The sequence below is a fragment of the Poromitra crassiceps genome, assembly GCF_964638095.1.
Source record: "Poromitra crassiceps genome assembly, chromosome: 1".
Classification (NCBI taxonomy): Eukaryota; Metazoa; Chordata; class Actinopteri; order Beryciformes; family Melamphaidae; genus Poromitra; species Poromitra crassiceps.
The window spans coordinates 4,172,888-4,188,464 of record NC_139623.1 but is presented as its reverse complement, the minus strand read 5'-3'; the positions used below and the strand labels follow the sequence as shown (position 1 = coordinate 4,188,464).

The following is a 15,577-nucleotide window of genomic DNA, read 5'->3' as shown; positions in this document are numbered from 1 at the left end:
GCTTCGTCTGCCGACACTTTTGAAACGGTCGCCGACAGAAATGAGGACTTGAGTCGACACTTTCAAGTGTCTGCGAGCAGTGTCTGCTACCTGGTGAAATGTCTAGTGTCGCTGACTACGTCACATAATGTCGCGCAAGTGTGATTGGCTATATAGACGGGCACGCGCGACTTCTTTGTTTTAGTTTTCGCTGAAATGAAATTAATGAGCGTGTCCCCGGTATTTTTATCAGCATGTCCTTGATGTATGACTTTGTGAAAATCACAAAGAACACCGTGACCAACTTCCCAGAGAGAGAGGAGGTGATTGTGTGGTTGTGTGTCGTTATATGCAGCTGCAGTTACATGTTGCCTCCGACGTGGGTTCACTGACAGCATTCCCTCTCTTGCCTGTCTGCACTGCACTAGTTCTCTGCCTCCCTCTGTCTCTAGCGTCACGTGACCGTTGCGCCGCGGAGAGAAGCATAAATGCAGCAACATGAGCGACACTTTATTTTTCGTCTGCGACCATGTGCTGAGCGACACTTTCTAATAAGTATAAATTAAGCTTTATCGTCGCCGTGTAAGCTGGCAAAGAAAAACACGCAATTCTTGTGACGACCATGACGACACAGCTCCACGCATGGAAGACAATGAAAGACAATAGGATTTACCTAAATAAGGACATTCAACTATCAATGATATAGACCCTTTATACAGCTGTCAACATTGGAGCTGCGCGCGCATCGTGTAGGCAAAAAGCCGTGAGCCCAGCATTGACAGACACAGAGAACTGTGTAAAAGCCCCGCTGTCAGGACTGCTCTGTGCCCATCTGCGACAAACAGTTAGATTTTAGTTTTAAAATGCAGTTCTCGGCTTACTACCACAGCTTATCGCCTAGTGATAAGCAATGTTATGCATTGAAATTAACGTTGGTTAATGGGATATGTCTTACAGACCCATACGCACTGGCGCTGTAAATTGGCCAAGCCTAGTGGCCGGCAATACATATCGTGCATTCCTTTATAACTGGGGATAGCGTAGATAATTATTCTGTAACTTGCAAAGATATATTGTTATGTTGATAATGCACACAACTCAATAATGACATTATGTAACGTTACTTGGTCGTTAACTAACCGAGCAACGTGGCTGAGCAGCCTACAGCTTCAGGCAGCTTACCTGATATGAAATGAGCGCGCACTGCATAGTCGGGCATTTTTAACGATTTCCTCTTTCGGCTTGCAACCAAAGACACCTACGATTAGCATTAAAAGCAGTATGAGTTGACGGGATTCGGTAAAACTTTAGTCCTTGCTTTGTTGATAGTGTAACAGACTGTTCAGTGTTGTGTTGTGTTCTATTGCGTGTGTGCGAGACTGTGTATGTTCCCTCGAGTTGCCTTAGAACAGGATATGTGGGGAGAAGCTTGTTATAACGTTACAGCCTGGCTCTATCGTTTATTATTTTATTAACCAAGTGTGAATAGGCGGACCCGAATACTCTGCTACAATAGCTTTCCGATTGTGGCATCCCACTGCACAACACGAAGACATGTCTTGCTCGAATAGTTTTCCAGCCACTGGAAAACTACTTGACAGGGCTGCGTGGAGTCTGTCTTTCTGCCTCCGTCTTGCGCATCGACGCTGCGTCATGTCAGTGTGACGTAGTCGTATAAGGGGTCTATAGCGACAGAAGTGACTCAACAAACTATCATGAAACTATCATCCCAGTCTGTTAACGAGCCAAAACGAGGTGCTAAAAATACAATGGGCGATAAATGCCCACTATTACGTTTGCGCATATTAATTAACAGGGTTGGGGAGTAACTGAATAAATGTATTCAGAATACAGTATTCAAAATACAAAATGAGTAACTGTATTCCACTACAGTTACAATTGAAATTGGTGGTATTCTGAATACGCTTACCGTACTTTCTTTAAAAAGAGAATACTTGAAGGAAATTCTTCTATTTGTTTGTTTTGTTTCATTTGCTCTCAAACTCATCTGAAGCTTGCAAATTGTGCAAGCGCAGTGTACCTGCCTCCTGACATGTTTAACATGATGTAATGCTTTAAACCTATCTCAAACAAACAAACAAACCAAACAATAAACACATGTCTGGGACTGGGAGCATAGTTTAAAAAGACAAGTCTTCAGATATTTTGCTATCTTTATCTTCAGATCGAGTTTGTGTTCTAGTGAAGAGTAAATCCACATTGCTATATTTTGATATTTGTGTCTGATGTTTTTTAATCTAAAAGATTTTTACATCAACTAGATGCTCTTTGCTGTGGTTACCTGATGCTGTGGAAATTAAAGAAGGGGTAAAGCAAAACTGAAGACGTTTCGTCGTTCCCCGATGGATTCCATTTTTCTTTAAACAGTGTCACTTGCAGGACAAAACGTACCACATTTGTGTTTACATACTTGCATAACCTTTCCTCTGAAGACAGTAACAACAAGCCCATTCCTATAAGTAAACAAGTGTTAGCTACATTCAGAGTGACCCAGACAAATGGACTCAGCAATATTTTGAAGTATTCCAAAAGTATTCCAAAGTATTCGGAATAGGTTACTTAACTTGAGTATTCTAATGGAATACGTTACAAATTACATTAGGGCATGTATTCAGTATTGTGTAGTGGAATCCATTTTAAAAGTAACCCTCCCAACACTGTTAATTAATTACCATACATTAACAACCAGATACATGCATTTCATCTGACAAGTATTGCAAAGAGGTGTCTTTTATTCACCTTATGCAAAAGTCTGGCTTGAGAGACTAACAGGAAGTGTCAACACAATCGGAACAGATTGTGTTTACACTGCCTGTGACAGAGCTTATCCCCACAGCCTGCTTCCAGTGAGTCACTAGCTTTGACCAGAGATGATCTCTGGTTTCTCTCACATAAACATGGAACCAAAAGCCAGAAGGCAACAACACTTTGCTATTTTATGCAGAGACCATGTCGCCTTAGAGACTATTCTTGAACAGAAGAGCATTGCATTACATTATCTTGGCGTATATAGATAGAGTCGGTCACGTTACTTCCGGTAACGTCTGTGTGTGTGTGTGTAGCCATGGGGGAAAACGGGAGGATTTCCCCCATGCTGACCCATTGACCATGCTTCTATGACGACGAGACACCGCCTGAATGTATTCTGGGTGTTTCAAAACGAAATAACAATAAGTAGAATGGAAAAACAAAGCAGTTTAATTTTGTTTTATTTACTCATTTAAACTAAATACGGTAATTTGACATTCAAGCCACAAAATTGGGAAAATATTGAATACTGCAGTGCACGAGTATTAATAATGTGAAATGTATACCTTGTTTTAAAAGTGTCAGACAGTTACGTATGGCTTGTGTGACTAAATATCAAACCCACGTCACTTACACCTCTTGAATACCAATGCAATCAACCGCAATTAAGATGGCATAATCAATATAGGCGTTAGGTGTTGGGGTACGTGTCATGTCAGCATTCGTTTACTTTGCCCTGGCGGCCTCCATTAAGGTATTTACTTAGATCTCTCGGTGAGATGCCAAAATGTGACCTTTGTAATTATAGTTGTGCCTTTGAAGCCATTAGCCAGGGCCGTCATTTGTATTAATCTGTTGGATTATTGTCTGTTTGTTGTTAGGAGAGATGAGCTTAAGTTATCTGCCGCTATGCATGAAATGTCAGTATTTGATACAAACCTGTTAAGTTTCTAATTATAATGTGCATGTGTGTATTAGTCTTAATCTTTCTAATTGATAGGTTATATCAGGTGTTTACCTTTGTGTGTGTGTGTGTGTGTGTGTGTGTGTGTGTGTGTGTGTGTGTGTGTGTGTGTGTGCTTGCGTGTGTGTGTGTGTGAGTGTGCGCGTTTTGGATAAAAAGGGCCTTCATTTTTCACTTTTCAGTACAAAACATCACAAAGGGTATTTGTTTTTCAGTCTTATCAATTTAATTAAATTCCGTCTGATTTAATTAAATTCATTTGCTGTTTTTTTGTTGTTTGTTTTGTTTCTCTATTTCAAGTATTGAAAAGGGACTTTAATTAACTTTTGAAACTTGGAAAATTAAAGTAATAGTTCACCCAAATGCCCTCTTCAGTTGTTTTGAAGAAAGCAGCCATGGTGAGTCGCTTAACTTATTGTGTGTTATGTGAAGACAGAAACCTCTGTGTTTAACTGACATCAGATCAGGCATAGATATTATATTACTATAGATGGGTCACCGCAGGCTCCGCCAATTCTAACAAATGGTAGCAGCAAGTCTCCTAAATGGGCATGGTCAACCATTGACTCAGACCTGCCGAAAGTCTCCTAATGGTCTATTTCCACCGCTGGTATTAGCGCGGCCCCGCCCAGCTCGACTCACTTTTTTGTCTCATTCCACCGATCAAAAACCTGGACAGCCCGGGTTTGAGTCGTGCTAGTTAGTCCCTGCTTTGTTGAGATTCCATTCGGGACCATACGCTGACGTGAAAACACTGCAGACGACTGATTGGTCAGGCAGAATCGTGTGTACTGTGTCTGTCAATGCTGGATACCCGTTTAGTGGGACTTACCTTCTCTTCTGTTATTTCCATCAGTCTTTTGTGTTGCTGCCTTCGGCTCTGGTGAAATAAAATTGATCTCCTTGCTCAACCTTAACATGACGGTGGTTTTCAATTGTTTTGAGAGAGAAAAAGTCAGCTGCTCGGGAAGCCCTTTGTAGTTACGTCGGCTCCGCTAGGCCGGAGGCGGGGGTTTAGTGAAGCCGCGGTCTTGCCTGGCGAGTGGCCGCCGAGGTAGTGGCTTCCCTTCTCCCCGTAGCGTAACCACCGTCCCCCACGCAGCGCATGCATGTAAATGACAACAAATTGATATCCATTCTCCTGGCCGATGGTCACATTTGCCCATGTAGGTCATTTTTCTCTAAAAAGTAACCAAGAAGCTCCCTTTTCCACTATTGGTCATTTAGAGGCACCAGTATTTCATAACCAGTTTAAAAGTTCAGTGTATGGATTTAATTTTAACGTTATACGTTATAGCCTACTTGGGCTATGGGCGGAGGGCAGATATGCGGTCGTTATGATGACCAGGTGTGGGCGGAGGCGAGTAAACTTGCTGTGGAAGCAAAGTCTATATCAGGTAGAGACGAGTAAGGCTAGGTAGAGTAGAGCCGTACTGTGCTGTTATATGTGGTGGAAATGAGCCAAAAGTGGGCGTGTCTGTGGAAAACCATGGGCAAAACCCACGTGACAAAATGACAGGAAGTGAGTTGAAGTTGGGCCGTCTTGCTTGAATTCCATCGTCTTTGGATCAGGGTAAGGCTGCATTCACACATGATCCGTTGATGCAGCGATTAGTGGAGGGTTGTGTGGGAGTGTCTCTACACACGCACACACACTCTCTCTCACACACACACACACACACACACACACACACTTGGGGCTCATTTAGCCTATGGTTCTGATGCCAGCTCTTGCTGAAACGAAGCACACAGACACTGCTTCCTGTTATGTTCCCAGAATCATGCAGTCATTTACGATAGGATAATAACCAGTGGCGGCGGCAATCAGTCTCTCTTACATCTTCACAGTTGCTCGGTAAACAGCGGGATGCTACATGGTAAACAAGGCTCTTCTTCCTGTGGTCGTTTCCTGTTCTGATCACCGACTGCTTGATTGGCCACCGCAGCATGATGTCATGTTGGCCACCGCAGCATGATGTCATGTTGCGTTTCTCCCACTGCCACAGCTAAAACACACTACCCCTGTTAATATCAACAGGAGAACTGGTGCTTTGGCCGCATTGCCTGATCCTGTGTGAATGCAACCTAACATCAGCAGATCAAGAGTAAATAATGACAAAATACATGTTGTGTTAAATGTTCGTTTAAATATTTCCCCAGCAGTGTGCAGTTTCTCGTCACATTTTTCCTTGAGGCATAATACAACACAAATAGGCTTAAAGTCCCTGGAAACCAGAAATATTTCTTTATTATTTAGCATTTTGAGTTCATCACATCACAGGACCCTATGTTAATAAGCCACCAGCCAAATTTGAACGATGATGAACGTCGCAAAGTACCGTATATAAATTTAGGTTTGACAGTCGTGGCAAAACTCATGAGAATCAATTATTTTTTAGAGTGTATTTTCTCCCGCGAACTGTGTGGGCGTGTCCCGTCTGCAGCAGGTTTTCCGAGAGAGAGAGCGCAAGACAGAGGGGGGGAGGGAAACGGAGAAAGAGATAGAGTGCTGTGTGTCGAACACAGCACTCGTGCTGTCAGCACGAGTGTGTGTGTGTGTGTGTGTGTGTGTGTGTGTGTGTGTTCGTTGCTCGGAGAGGGAGAGAGAGAGATAGTGTGTGTGAGAGAGAGTAACCTCGCGTCACCAGCCTGTGTGTCTCTCTCTGTGCTCTCTCTCTCACTAGTCCCGAGAGAGAGAGAGAGAGAGAGAGAGAGAGAGAAGCATAGCGCTTGGCACGACGGCACACAGAGTGGGAGGGAGACGGACAGCGAGGGAGCGCTGTCACTGGGGGCAAAGAACGGACAAAGGGAGGGTGGGTGCGGATTGCGCGTGTGTACAAAGGTTATATAGAGCTTATGACGTCATAAGCTCCTGCGTTTTAGCACCTCGCGCACTGCTGTCTTCAATGAGGAAGTACTTTGTAGAATCTTGTAGAAAAGTGTCGATTTTAAGGCTTTGGGTTGAAAGTAATGTATAATAATTTCGGAGGCACAAAATTACTAACATAAGACCCTAAATAACATAGTTAGAACGTTTTTGTGGATTTTGGTTTCCAGGGACTTTAAGGTTTAAGGATAGTTAGCTGATGTTCAAAGCTTAATTAAGTAGAGCTTTGTGTAATTGCATTATTACAAAATTGGTATTTAGGGATTTTCTGTGGCATATCTATGGAATAATTTGATGTGCCTATACAAAGGCCTAACTGAGCATCATCTTATTTTCAGCATTTAGCAGCTGGCTGTGTTTGATCAACTAATGCCTTGATCTGAATCTGAAATTGATGTTTTTTTTTGTTAACTCTCAACAGGTGTGCGTCCCTTTGCCTGCCCTCACTGTGACAAGATCTTTCGTACGTCGGGCCACAGAAAAACACACATTGCCTCCCACTTCAAAAGCTTACAGCAGAAGAAGCACAAGTTCCCGAGGAAAACCAACAAAACCAAAGTGTCCAAGAGTAACCTACCTCTGCCTGACATTCCCCTGCAGGAGCCCATTCTCATCACCGACCTTGGTGAGAAGAACACACAGGCAGCCGCATGCTTACATACAGTACATAACAATAATAAAATGTCTGTGTTCCTATATACACAAACACACACTCGTATGTCCTTGGAACGAAGTGATTACCTTCTTCGCTATAGATTGCTTTACTTCATAGATGTTTCTTTACTACATAGATGTTTCTTTACGTACCATATGTGTTGTTGTACAAAATGAATAGTCTACTCACATGGAGGGCCACATGTTGCTGCACAGGTTACATCCATTCCCAGAACCCTCGCCTGGCTTTCCAACAGTACCTGGAAATGGTGGACAATAACCGCCCTTACAAGTGTCAGTTCTGCAACAAGGCCTACAAGAAATCAAGCCACCTCAAACAGCATGTCAGGTAATGCGTATCTAAGACACTTTGTCATGCACCTTTTCTCATACGGTTTGAGCCATATGGGTTTCAGTATTTTTTACTGAATGTTTGTGCACCAGTGATTATTATAATCGGACCTTATTGATCTTTTGGGTTTTGAGAAATTTGGCATTCTGTTGATTTGTTTTTGTTTTCCCTTATCCGTTTTGTTCATCACACTTTTGATGGTCTTGACATTTTCATTAGGATTTAATAACACCAGAACTATTGTCCTTGAGCTTATAATGAATGAATGAATGAATGGTTTATTTTCGGTCATAGGTTATAATGAACCACAAACAAATGTAACAATTTGTGTGAATATACAGCAAGAGAACATCATCATACCTGTACAGACCATTTCACACAAATACAATTTATACAGTCAATGACCGAAAAAAGGAATAGGCTGAAGCCAAGGCTTATTTTTTGCCTATCCTGTATAATCCATTAGAAAAACCCAGAATATCTGCAACAAAATAAAAAATAGAAAGAAAGACAGAATTTACTGTAAGTTATAATCCTGAATTATTTTACTTTTTAAGGCTTTTTTAAACCTCAACAATGATGTACACAATTTCAAATCATCACAAAGGCTATTCCATAGTTTAACTCCCAAAACTGAAACACATCGAGATTTGACATTAATTCTCGCTTTTCCTGTTTTAAAAATGCATAACCCTCTTAAATTATAATTTCCTTCTCTTAAATTAAAAAAATGTTGAATACAAACTGGAAGGCTTTTACTCCTAACACGGAAAACAATTTCTAACGTTTTTATATACACAATATCTACGAATTTTAAGGTGCAGGACCTTATGAATAATAGATTGGTTGATTCGAGGTAACCAACTTTATTTATTATTCTAATAGCTCTTTTTTGTAGTTTAATAATAGGATCTATATTTGTTTTATATACATTACCCCAGACCTCAACACAGTATGACATATATGGCACTATAAGTGAAAAATACAATATATGCAAACATTTCATATTCAGCAGATCCCTAGTTTTGTACAGAATACCAACAGATTTAGCTAGTTTACTTTTAATATATTCTATATGTGGCTTCCAACAGAGTTTATGATCTATAATTACACCCAAGAATTTAGTTTCATATACTCGTTCAATTTCAGCTCCATTTAGATTCAACTTAATTTCACAGTCAACCATAACACCACCAAACACCATAAATTTTGTTTTGTTTTCATTTAGTGACAACTTATTCCTATCAAACCATTTCTTTAACATGATCAATTCCCTTTCTACTGTTAACAATAATTTCTTCATGTCCTCCCCTGAACAAAATAAATTAGTATCATCAGCAAATGTAACACATTTCAAAGTATTAGATACTGTACAAATATCATTTAAATAAAGTATAAATAACTTAGGTCCCAATACCGAACCCTGTGGAACACCACAGGTTACTCTTCTAAGATCTGATTCGGTATTGTTAATTTTTACATATTGAAACCGATTATTTAAATAGCTTCTTAACCAATGTTGAATGACACCTCTTATCCCATAACGTTCCAGTTTCTGTAAAAGTAATGAGTGATCGATTGTATCAAATGCTTTACGTAAGTCAATAAATACACCTATAGTGTGTTGTTTCTTATCTATTGCTGTTGCTATATTTTCCACAAAATCCATCACTGCTAAAGATGTTGATCTATTGCTCCTAAACCCATATTGATGGTCACTCAATAACTCATATTTCTCAATAAAGCCATCAAGTCTATTTACAAATAGTTTTTCAAGTATTTTTGAAAATTGAGGAAGCAATGATACAGGTCTATAGTTTGATACAGTATGTATGTCACCATTTTTATAGATTGGAACCACCTTGGCCACTTTCATTTTATCAGGAAAAATACCTGTTAAAAAGGATTTATTACATATATAAGTAAATGGTTCGAGGACACACTCAAAAACTTCTTTTATAATTGACATATCAATAGTGTTATCATCAGTGAATTTTTTATTCTTAAACTTTCTAACCACACATCACTCTCACAAACTCCACCAAGGAACATTGAGTTGCTGTTGTTAAGTGCAAAATCAATATGATTGCCTTCATCTGTAGGAAAGTTAATTTCCTTAGCCAAATTTGGGCCTACATTAACAAAAAAATCATTAAACTCATTAACAATTTCCTCTATAGTTTCAATAATTGAATTGTCATTTTTTACAAAATATGTGGGAAAGTCCTTTTTACTACGATTTTTAATCATGTCATTAACTCATTCACCGCCAATGACGTCTTTGACGTGTTATCAGAAATAGCCCTCCCCGCCAATGACGTGTTTGACGTGTTTTTGTTTTTATTACTGCAGGGCGTAGTTTAAACACTTCCCCAGCCTGTCACATGGTATCAGGTCCCTATCATCTAAGACAACACGTGAACAAACACATACCGCAGCTGTTGTTTTGAAATTGAGCAGGAGGAAAAGCAGAAAACTGGTAACGCTTCCTTGTGCAGACAGGAGAAACGCCATTGAAACGCGCCTCGGCGCGCTGCACGAGCTGGAGTCGCCTTCCTCTGTGCCAGCCGGGAGAAAGTAATCAAGAGATGTGTTTGATCATCGGAGGAATGAGGAAATGATCGATCAGTTTGCGAGGGCGGTGAGGACGTGTTGAATAGCCGAGGGGAAAACGGGAACGATCAGATAGCAGGGGATATGACAGGGAGACATGGACGAGGAAGGGTGCAAAATAAACACACAACAGCAAGGCACAAGGCAGAAGCGGGAGTCAGAGCAGCCCGCTGTCCTTTCTCAAGAGCTATTCAGTTGGTTCATGTAATCGCTGGGCTGCGTGCCCTCCAGTGTTGCTCCTGGCCAATCCCAGCGCCACAGGGCGTGGTTATTGCTTATCATATGTGGGGTTAGAAATCTAAAAGGGGGATCGTGTGTGTGTGTGTGTGTGTGTGTGTGTGTGTGTGTGTCTGTCTGTCTGTCTGTCTGTCTGTCTGTCTGTCGGTGTGTCTGTCTGTCTGTCTGTCTGTCTGTCTGTCTGTCTGCACACTCACTCACACCGAGTAAACTGTATTGTTGAATGTAAAAAAAAAGCACTTCATGTGTATATATATATATATATATATATATTTTTTTGTCATTTGTGTCCTAACGAATAATATTTACATGTCTGATGTCAATACAGTTCAAAATAAAAGAATTGAGAGCGAGTTCTGCATGAGATTGTGTGCATAAATACATAAATGCCATTTTCTGCTATTTCTTTTCTCAGAGAGACATTTTGGGGGAAAACAGGGTGTATATAAATGGCTATAAGTAGAGTACAGAACATGCTAAAAGCTCACTTTTTTTTCCCTGGTGAACCCAGAGACGTACATCTTCATTTTGAGGTATTGCAAATCACTCTGGTGCTAATAGATAATTTACTGTGGGTTTTGAAAGATGACCAACAATTATGAAAATCTTTGGCCTGTGCTAAATATTGGCAGTCCTAAACTGGCAGTGAATGAGTTAAGCACACTCCAGGTAGCCTTGATATTATTTTTATGTTTTTGCAATAACTGATTATAATAGTCTTTTTTTTGTGATCTCATAATAGATGTCAATTTGTTTTTATAGTTTTTGTACTTGTCCTCCTTATCCTTAGTTCGTTGCTTGATAAATTCCCTATAGAGCCTATTCTTCTTTATACAAGCTTTTTCCAAACCTTTGGTTAACCATGGTTTCCCCCTCTTTTTAGGATTGTACTCTTTCAATGGACAATGTCGGTCATAATGTGACAGAAATGTCTCCAGAAATGCATTGTAAGCTTCATTAGTATCCTCTACATAAACTTCCTGCCAATTATGACTCAAAAGTTCTGCCTTAAGAGCCAAAATTGCCTCCGGTGATTTTATTCTAACCAAATTGTTAGTGTGGCTATTTTCTCTTAATCTTAACTTATTGTTCAATTCTAACACTGTAAAGACAGGCAAATGATCACTTACATCAGTCACTAATAGTCCACTTATCTTATGATCAATTACATTTGTAAAAATATTGTCAATCAGTGTTGCACTGTCCTTTGTTATTCTGCTAGGTTTTACAATTGACGGATAGAAACTCAAGCTAAATAATAATCTCATACCCAGTGCCACTGTATACTTACCCATTTTCATACGTTTCTGTCTCCATATATTATACAATACTAATGAGGTATTGTTTTTAGACTGGTATAGAAGGTTTTAACTTGACAACATAAACATTCTAAATTGCCCCCAGCTTACTTATTCGAATATATATTTCAATGTAGAATATTATTTGACAGCCCTACCCCTACCCACCCCTCGAACCCCGACTCTCTACCTTCCTATCTCTAGCTACGGTCCCCTTTCCCTGGCTCCGCCCTTTCCTGCCCACACCCCCTCCCACGATCCAGGTAGACCTAGCCACTCCCCCTACCCACCCCTCGAATCCCGACTCTATACAACCTTCCTATCCCTAGTTACAGCCCCTTTTCCCTAGCCCCGCCCCCTTCCTTGCCCCGTCTCGGATCGGCTAAGCACCAAAAACGGGTTCTTCCTTGGCCCATGCTACAATCTCCTACCAGGTTTCATGAAAATCGGCCCAGTAGTTTTTCCGTAATCCTGCTGACAAACGGCGCCGAAAACATAACCTCCTTGTCGGAGGTAATAACTGACAGGACATAAGCTAGGTTCCAAACTGTTCCCTAGCAACACAGTTCTGTGAAATCCGTCTATATTGCTGATATGTTGGCCTTTTTTTTCTTCCAAAAATCAGTGGGAAGCCCCTGAATTGAAGCTAATATGAGTGTGTATAATGTTTATGACATTATCTTGGGTTACAATGGAGACCTTTCATGCCCCATGCTCTAAATGCAGTTTTAGAGGCTTTTCCACCCTGACAAAAATGCAATTATGGGGGAAACACTGAATACTGTAATTTATGGCATGAAAATGGTCAAATTTTAAGACACTAGGAATCTGGTGCGCTACGCGCACTGGAGGGTGGAGATGATGCGCCACTTTTCCGCTCTTCTCCCTACTTGTGCTCCCACCACTTAAAGCAGACTAAACCCCAAGCTTTTAACAGCTTTTAACCAATACATATGGCTTTTGGGATGGTGTGTGAAGGATTCTGGTCAAAATCTCCAAATTTGAGACCAAACTGTTACAATTGTATAAACTGTATCATTTTCAGCAGCAAAAGTGCCCTTTTGGGGGGGGCTCAAATTAATGGCCGATTTGGTACAATGTTACGTCACGGTGGTCTTTTCGCGTGGTGTACTTCAATGTGAATCAATTGTATATTTTATCAGCTTTATTTTATGCATTAAAAGAAGCGCGAGCCGTTCCTGGGTGCTGGGATAACCTATGGCATTATGGGTAATCGGCTACTGTGGCTAATGCTAGCGGCTAACGTTAGTTATTTTACATGGGAGTAAAACACCACTGAATGACCAAATTGATATCACTTTTAACCATTTCGAGTAACACTGTTTCCATACGGACCACCAGCATTGGTTAGTTGTTTATAACGGGGCTATATTTATATCGTACTCTGTCTCTGATACACTCTGATATAACGTTTTTCCTCTATGCGGGGAAGGGTGTCCTGGCGCCGTTTCCGGGTCATTTTTCTGGTCTGATATTTAATATAGCTCAGTTTTCTGAACACAGCCAAAGACTATGGTGAGACAAGAGGAGACGCTCTTCTGCCTCTTTCCTTGTATTTTCAAATCAAGCAGAATGCTGTTCAGAGAGTTCCCCAAACTTTTGAGTAGCCAGTCAGATTGAAAAAGTAGCCGGATCATGTTCCAGGCGTTCCAGGCGTTTGTTCCAGTGGTCCTTTTCCCAATTAATAAACAAACCTCAAATATGTATCCATGAGTGTGACAATTGAAATAATACAAATAAACATTCTTATAAAGGCCCAATGCTCAATTTAATTATAAATAAAACAATATCCATATTGCAAAACACAAACAGGCAATGTATATTTTTAAGAACAAAGAAAATACTAATAACTTTACTGTATGTTTCCCACAGGATTTGGAGAGATTGTGTTGGGTAGACCTTGCTTCGACCCTCTTGGGGGTTTCGGGGGGGCATGCCCCCTGTAAGAAAAAAGTGTACATTTTAAACTAAAATGCATGAATCTGGTTCACTTTGAGAACCAATTTAAGAGGCTAGATCAGGGGTGGGCAATTCTTTTTCATGGGGGGCCACATGAGAAACCCATTGTTGCCGGGGGCCAAACAAATATTGTCATGCCGCAAGTCCGCAACCCAGGAACTTTGATGATAGAGAGGACCACAAAAAAATGTCCTCCCTACCAGAGGGCCAGATTTTGCTGAGGGTTGAGGGCCGAACGGCGCCGGCGCAGGAAAAGTCAGGTTTAGAGGAATAACTCATTTTAAATTAACAGTTGTGATGTCATTATTCAGTCTTAAACACCAATATTTGATCCTTTTCTCACTCACTCCTATGTCACCACTTGCTCTCCCTGCAGGGCTTGAAATTAACTTTTTTGACCACCTGCCAATATGGCTGCTAGAAGTTACCAGCCAATTAGAATTTCCACTAGCCAAAATGTTTTTCTAGAAATAAACCAGAATATGAGTAGGTTAATTTAAGCATAAGTATTAGTAAGTGGCCGGGATTCTCAAAGCCTGTGTTGAGGGTCACACAAACAACAATGCACTCTTGAAGCTAAATAAATCCAAAACCAACAAGTTAATTATTTACATTTTTACTTCAATATAGAACAGTCATTTCTTACACATGAGATTACTTTTAGCCTTTTAGTCATAAAGATTATTGAAAGATATTCCATATTCCAGACTGAAATGTTATAACAGAAGTGGAGTATTGGCCAGAATGACATATGACATGAACATGGACACTTATTCAGCGCGTATCTTGTATGTTGCGTTCAGGTGCACTGTAAAAACTTTTTTTTTTTTTTTTTACAGTGTATAAAGTAACCGGTAGACCAGGGGCCAGTAGGTGGAGAAATCACCGGCCACTGGGGCTTGGGGAACTGCCTGGCTGTTTTGCCAGAAATCTGGGGGGTTTAGTCCCCCTTTAAGGTCTTTACACACCAAGTCAGTTTTTTCGTCCGAACTTGATGCACGTAACAAAAAAAAATCACTTGTGTCAATCATTGTTGACACACTGAGTCCGTCAATTTCAGCTGCCATTAAAGTTTTCGTAACAGGTTCGATTTTCTGCATTTTTCACATCAGTCAAAAGCCTTTTGCGAGCTGTTTGACCCGTGTGTGTCTGTGTTTGGGAGGGAGGGAGAGAGAGACAGAGGAGCGGCTGAGTGGAGAGGCAGCTGGAGAGATGCTGCTCGCTCCACTCACTGGCCCCTCTCTTCTCCCTTCCACCGGGGCACGGTGCTGCGGCCATGGCGCACTACAGCCAGCTTTGGCGAGGTGAAGGTGAGCACGGAGCCCCTGTCCAGTGTGATACTGTGACAATTCCCCAACCTGATGATCTGCCTTCTCCGGTCCACATCACTGCTGCTGCAGTCATCCCTGCTGCCTCTCACCTAGTCATGTTGTAATGTGCATACAGGATACGACGAATATTTGTCTCGCATTGCGAATAGAACGACAAACTTATTAATAAAACCCATCGTGTGCAATGTGTCTGTGCATGACGATTTTTTTCCCAGATGATGGATTCAAAATGCATACGAACAAAACGGACTATGTGCAAAGACCTTTACTCTGGAGATGATACTTATACTCCCGCCACTTATATAGCCTCAGCCAGACATCACAATTGCTTGAGTGACATCACTGATGACATCACTGATTACGGTACATCACAATTGCACAAGTGACATCACTGATCACATGATTACTGATGACATCACTGATGGCATCATCACTGATGACATCACAATTGTGAGAGACACCACCACCACAGACACCGCTGCCAACCACAGACACCACCCACTTAGCCAATTT

At 40.9% G+C, this 15,577-nt stretch overlaps 1 protein-coding gene across 1 annotated transcript in view; it reads left to right on the top strand.

The window, feature by feature from the left end:
• znf236 (zinc finger protein 236) overlaps positions 1-15,577 on the top strand; it is a gene marked incomplete at both ends in the record, with an annotated part of 185,875 nt that overhangs the window by 60,185 nt on the left and 110,113 nt on the right. The window contains 2 exons of the mRNA XM_083637612.1: positions 7,021-7,224; positions 7,470-7,602. Coding sequence (XP_083493738.1) covers positions 7,021-7,224; positions 7,470-7,602 — 337 coding nt within the window. The remainder of the gene's footprint in view (positions 1-7,020; positions 7,225-7,469; positions 7,603-15,577) is intronic.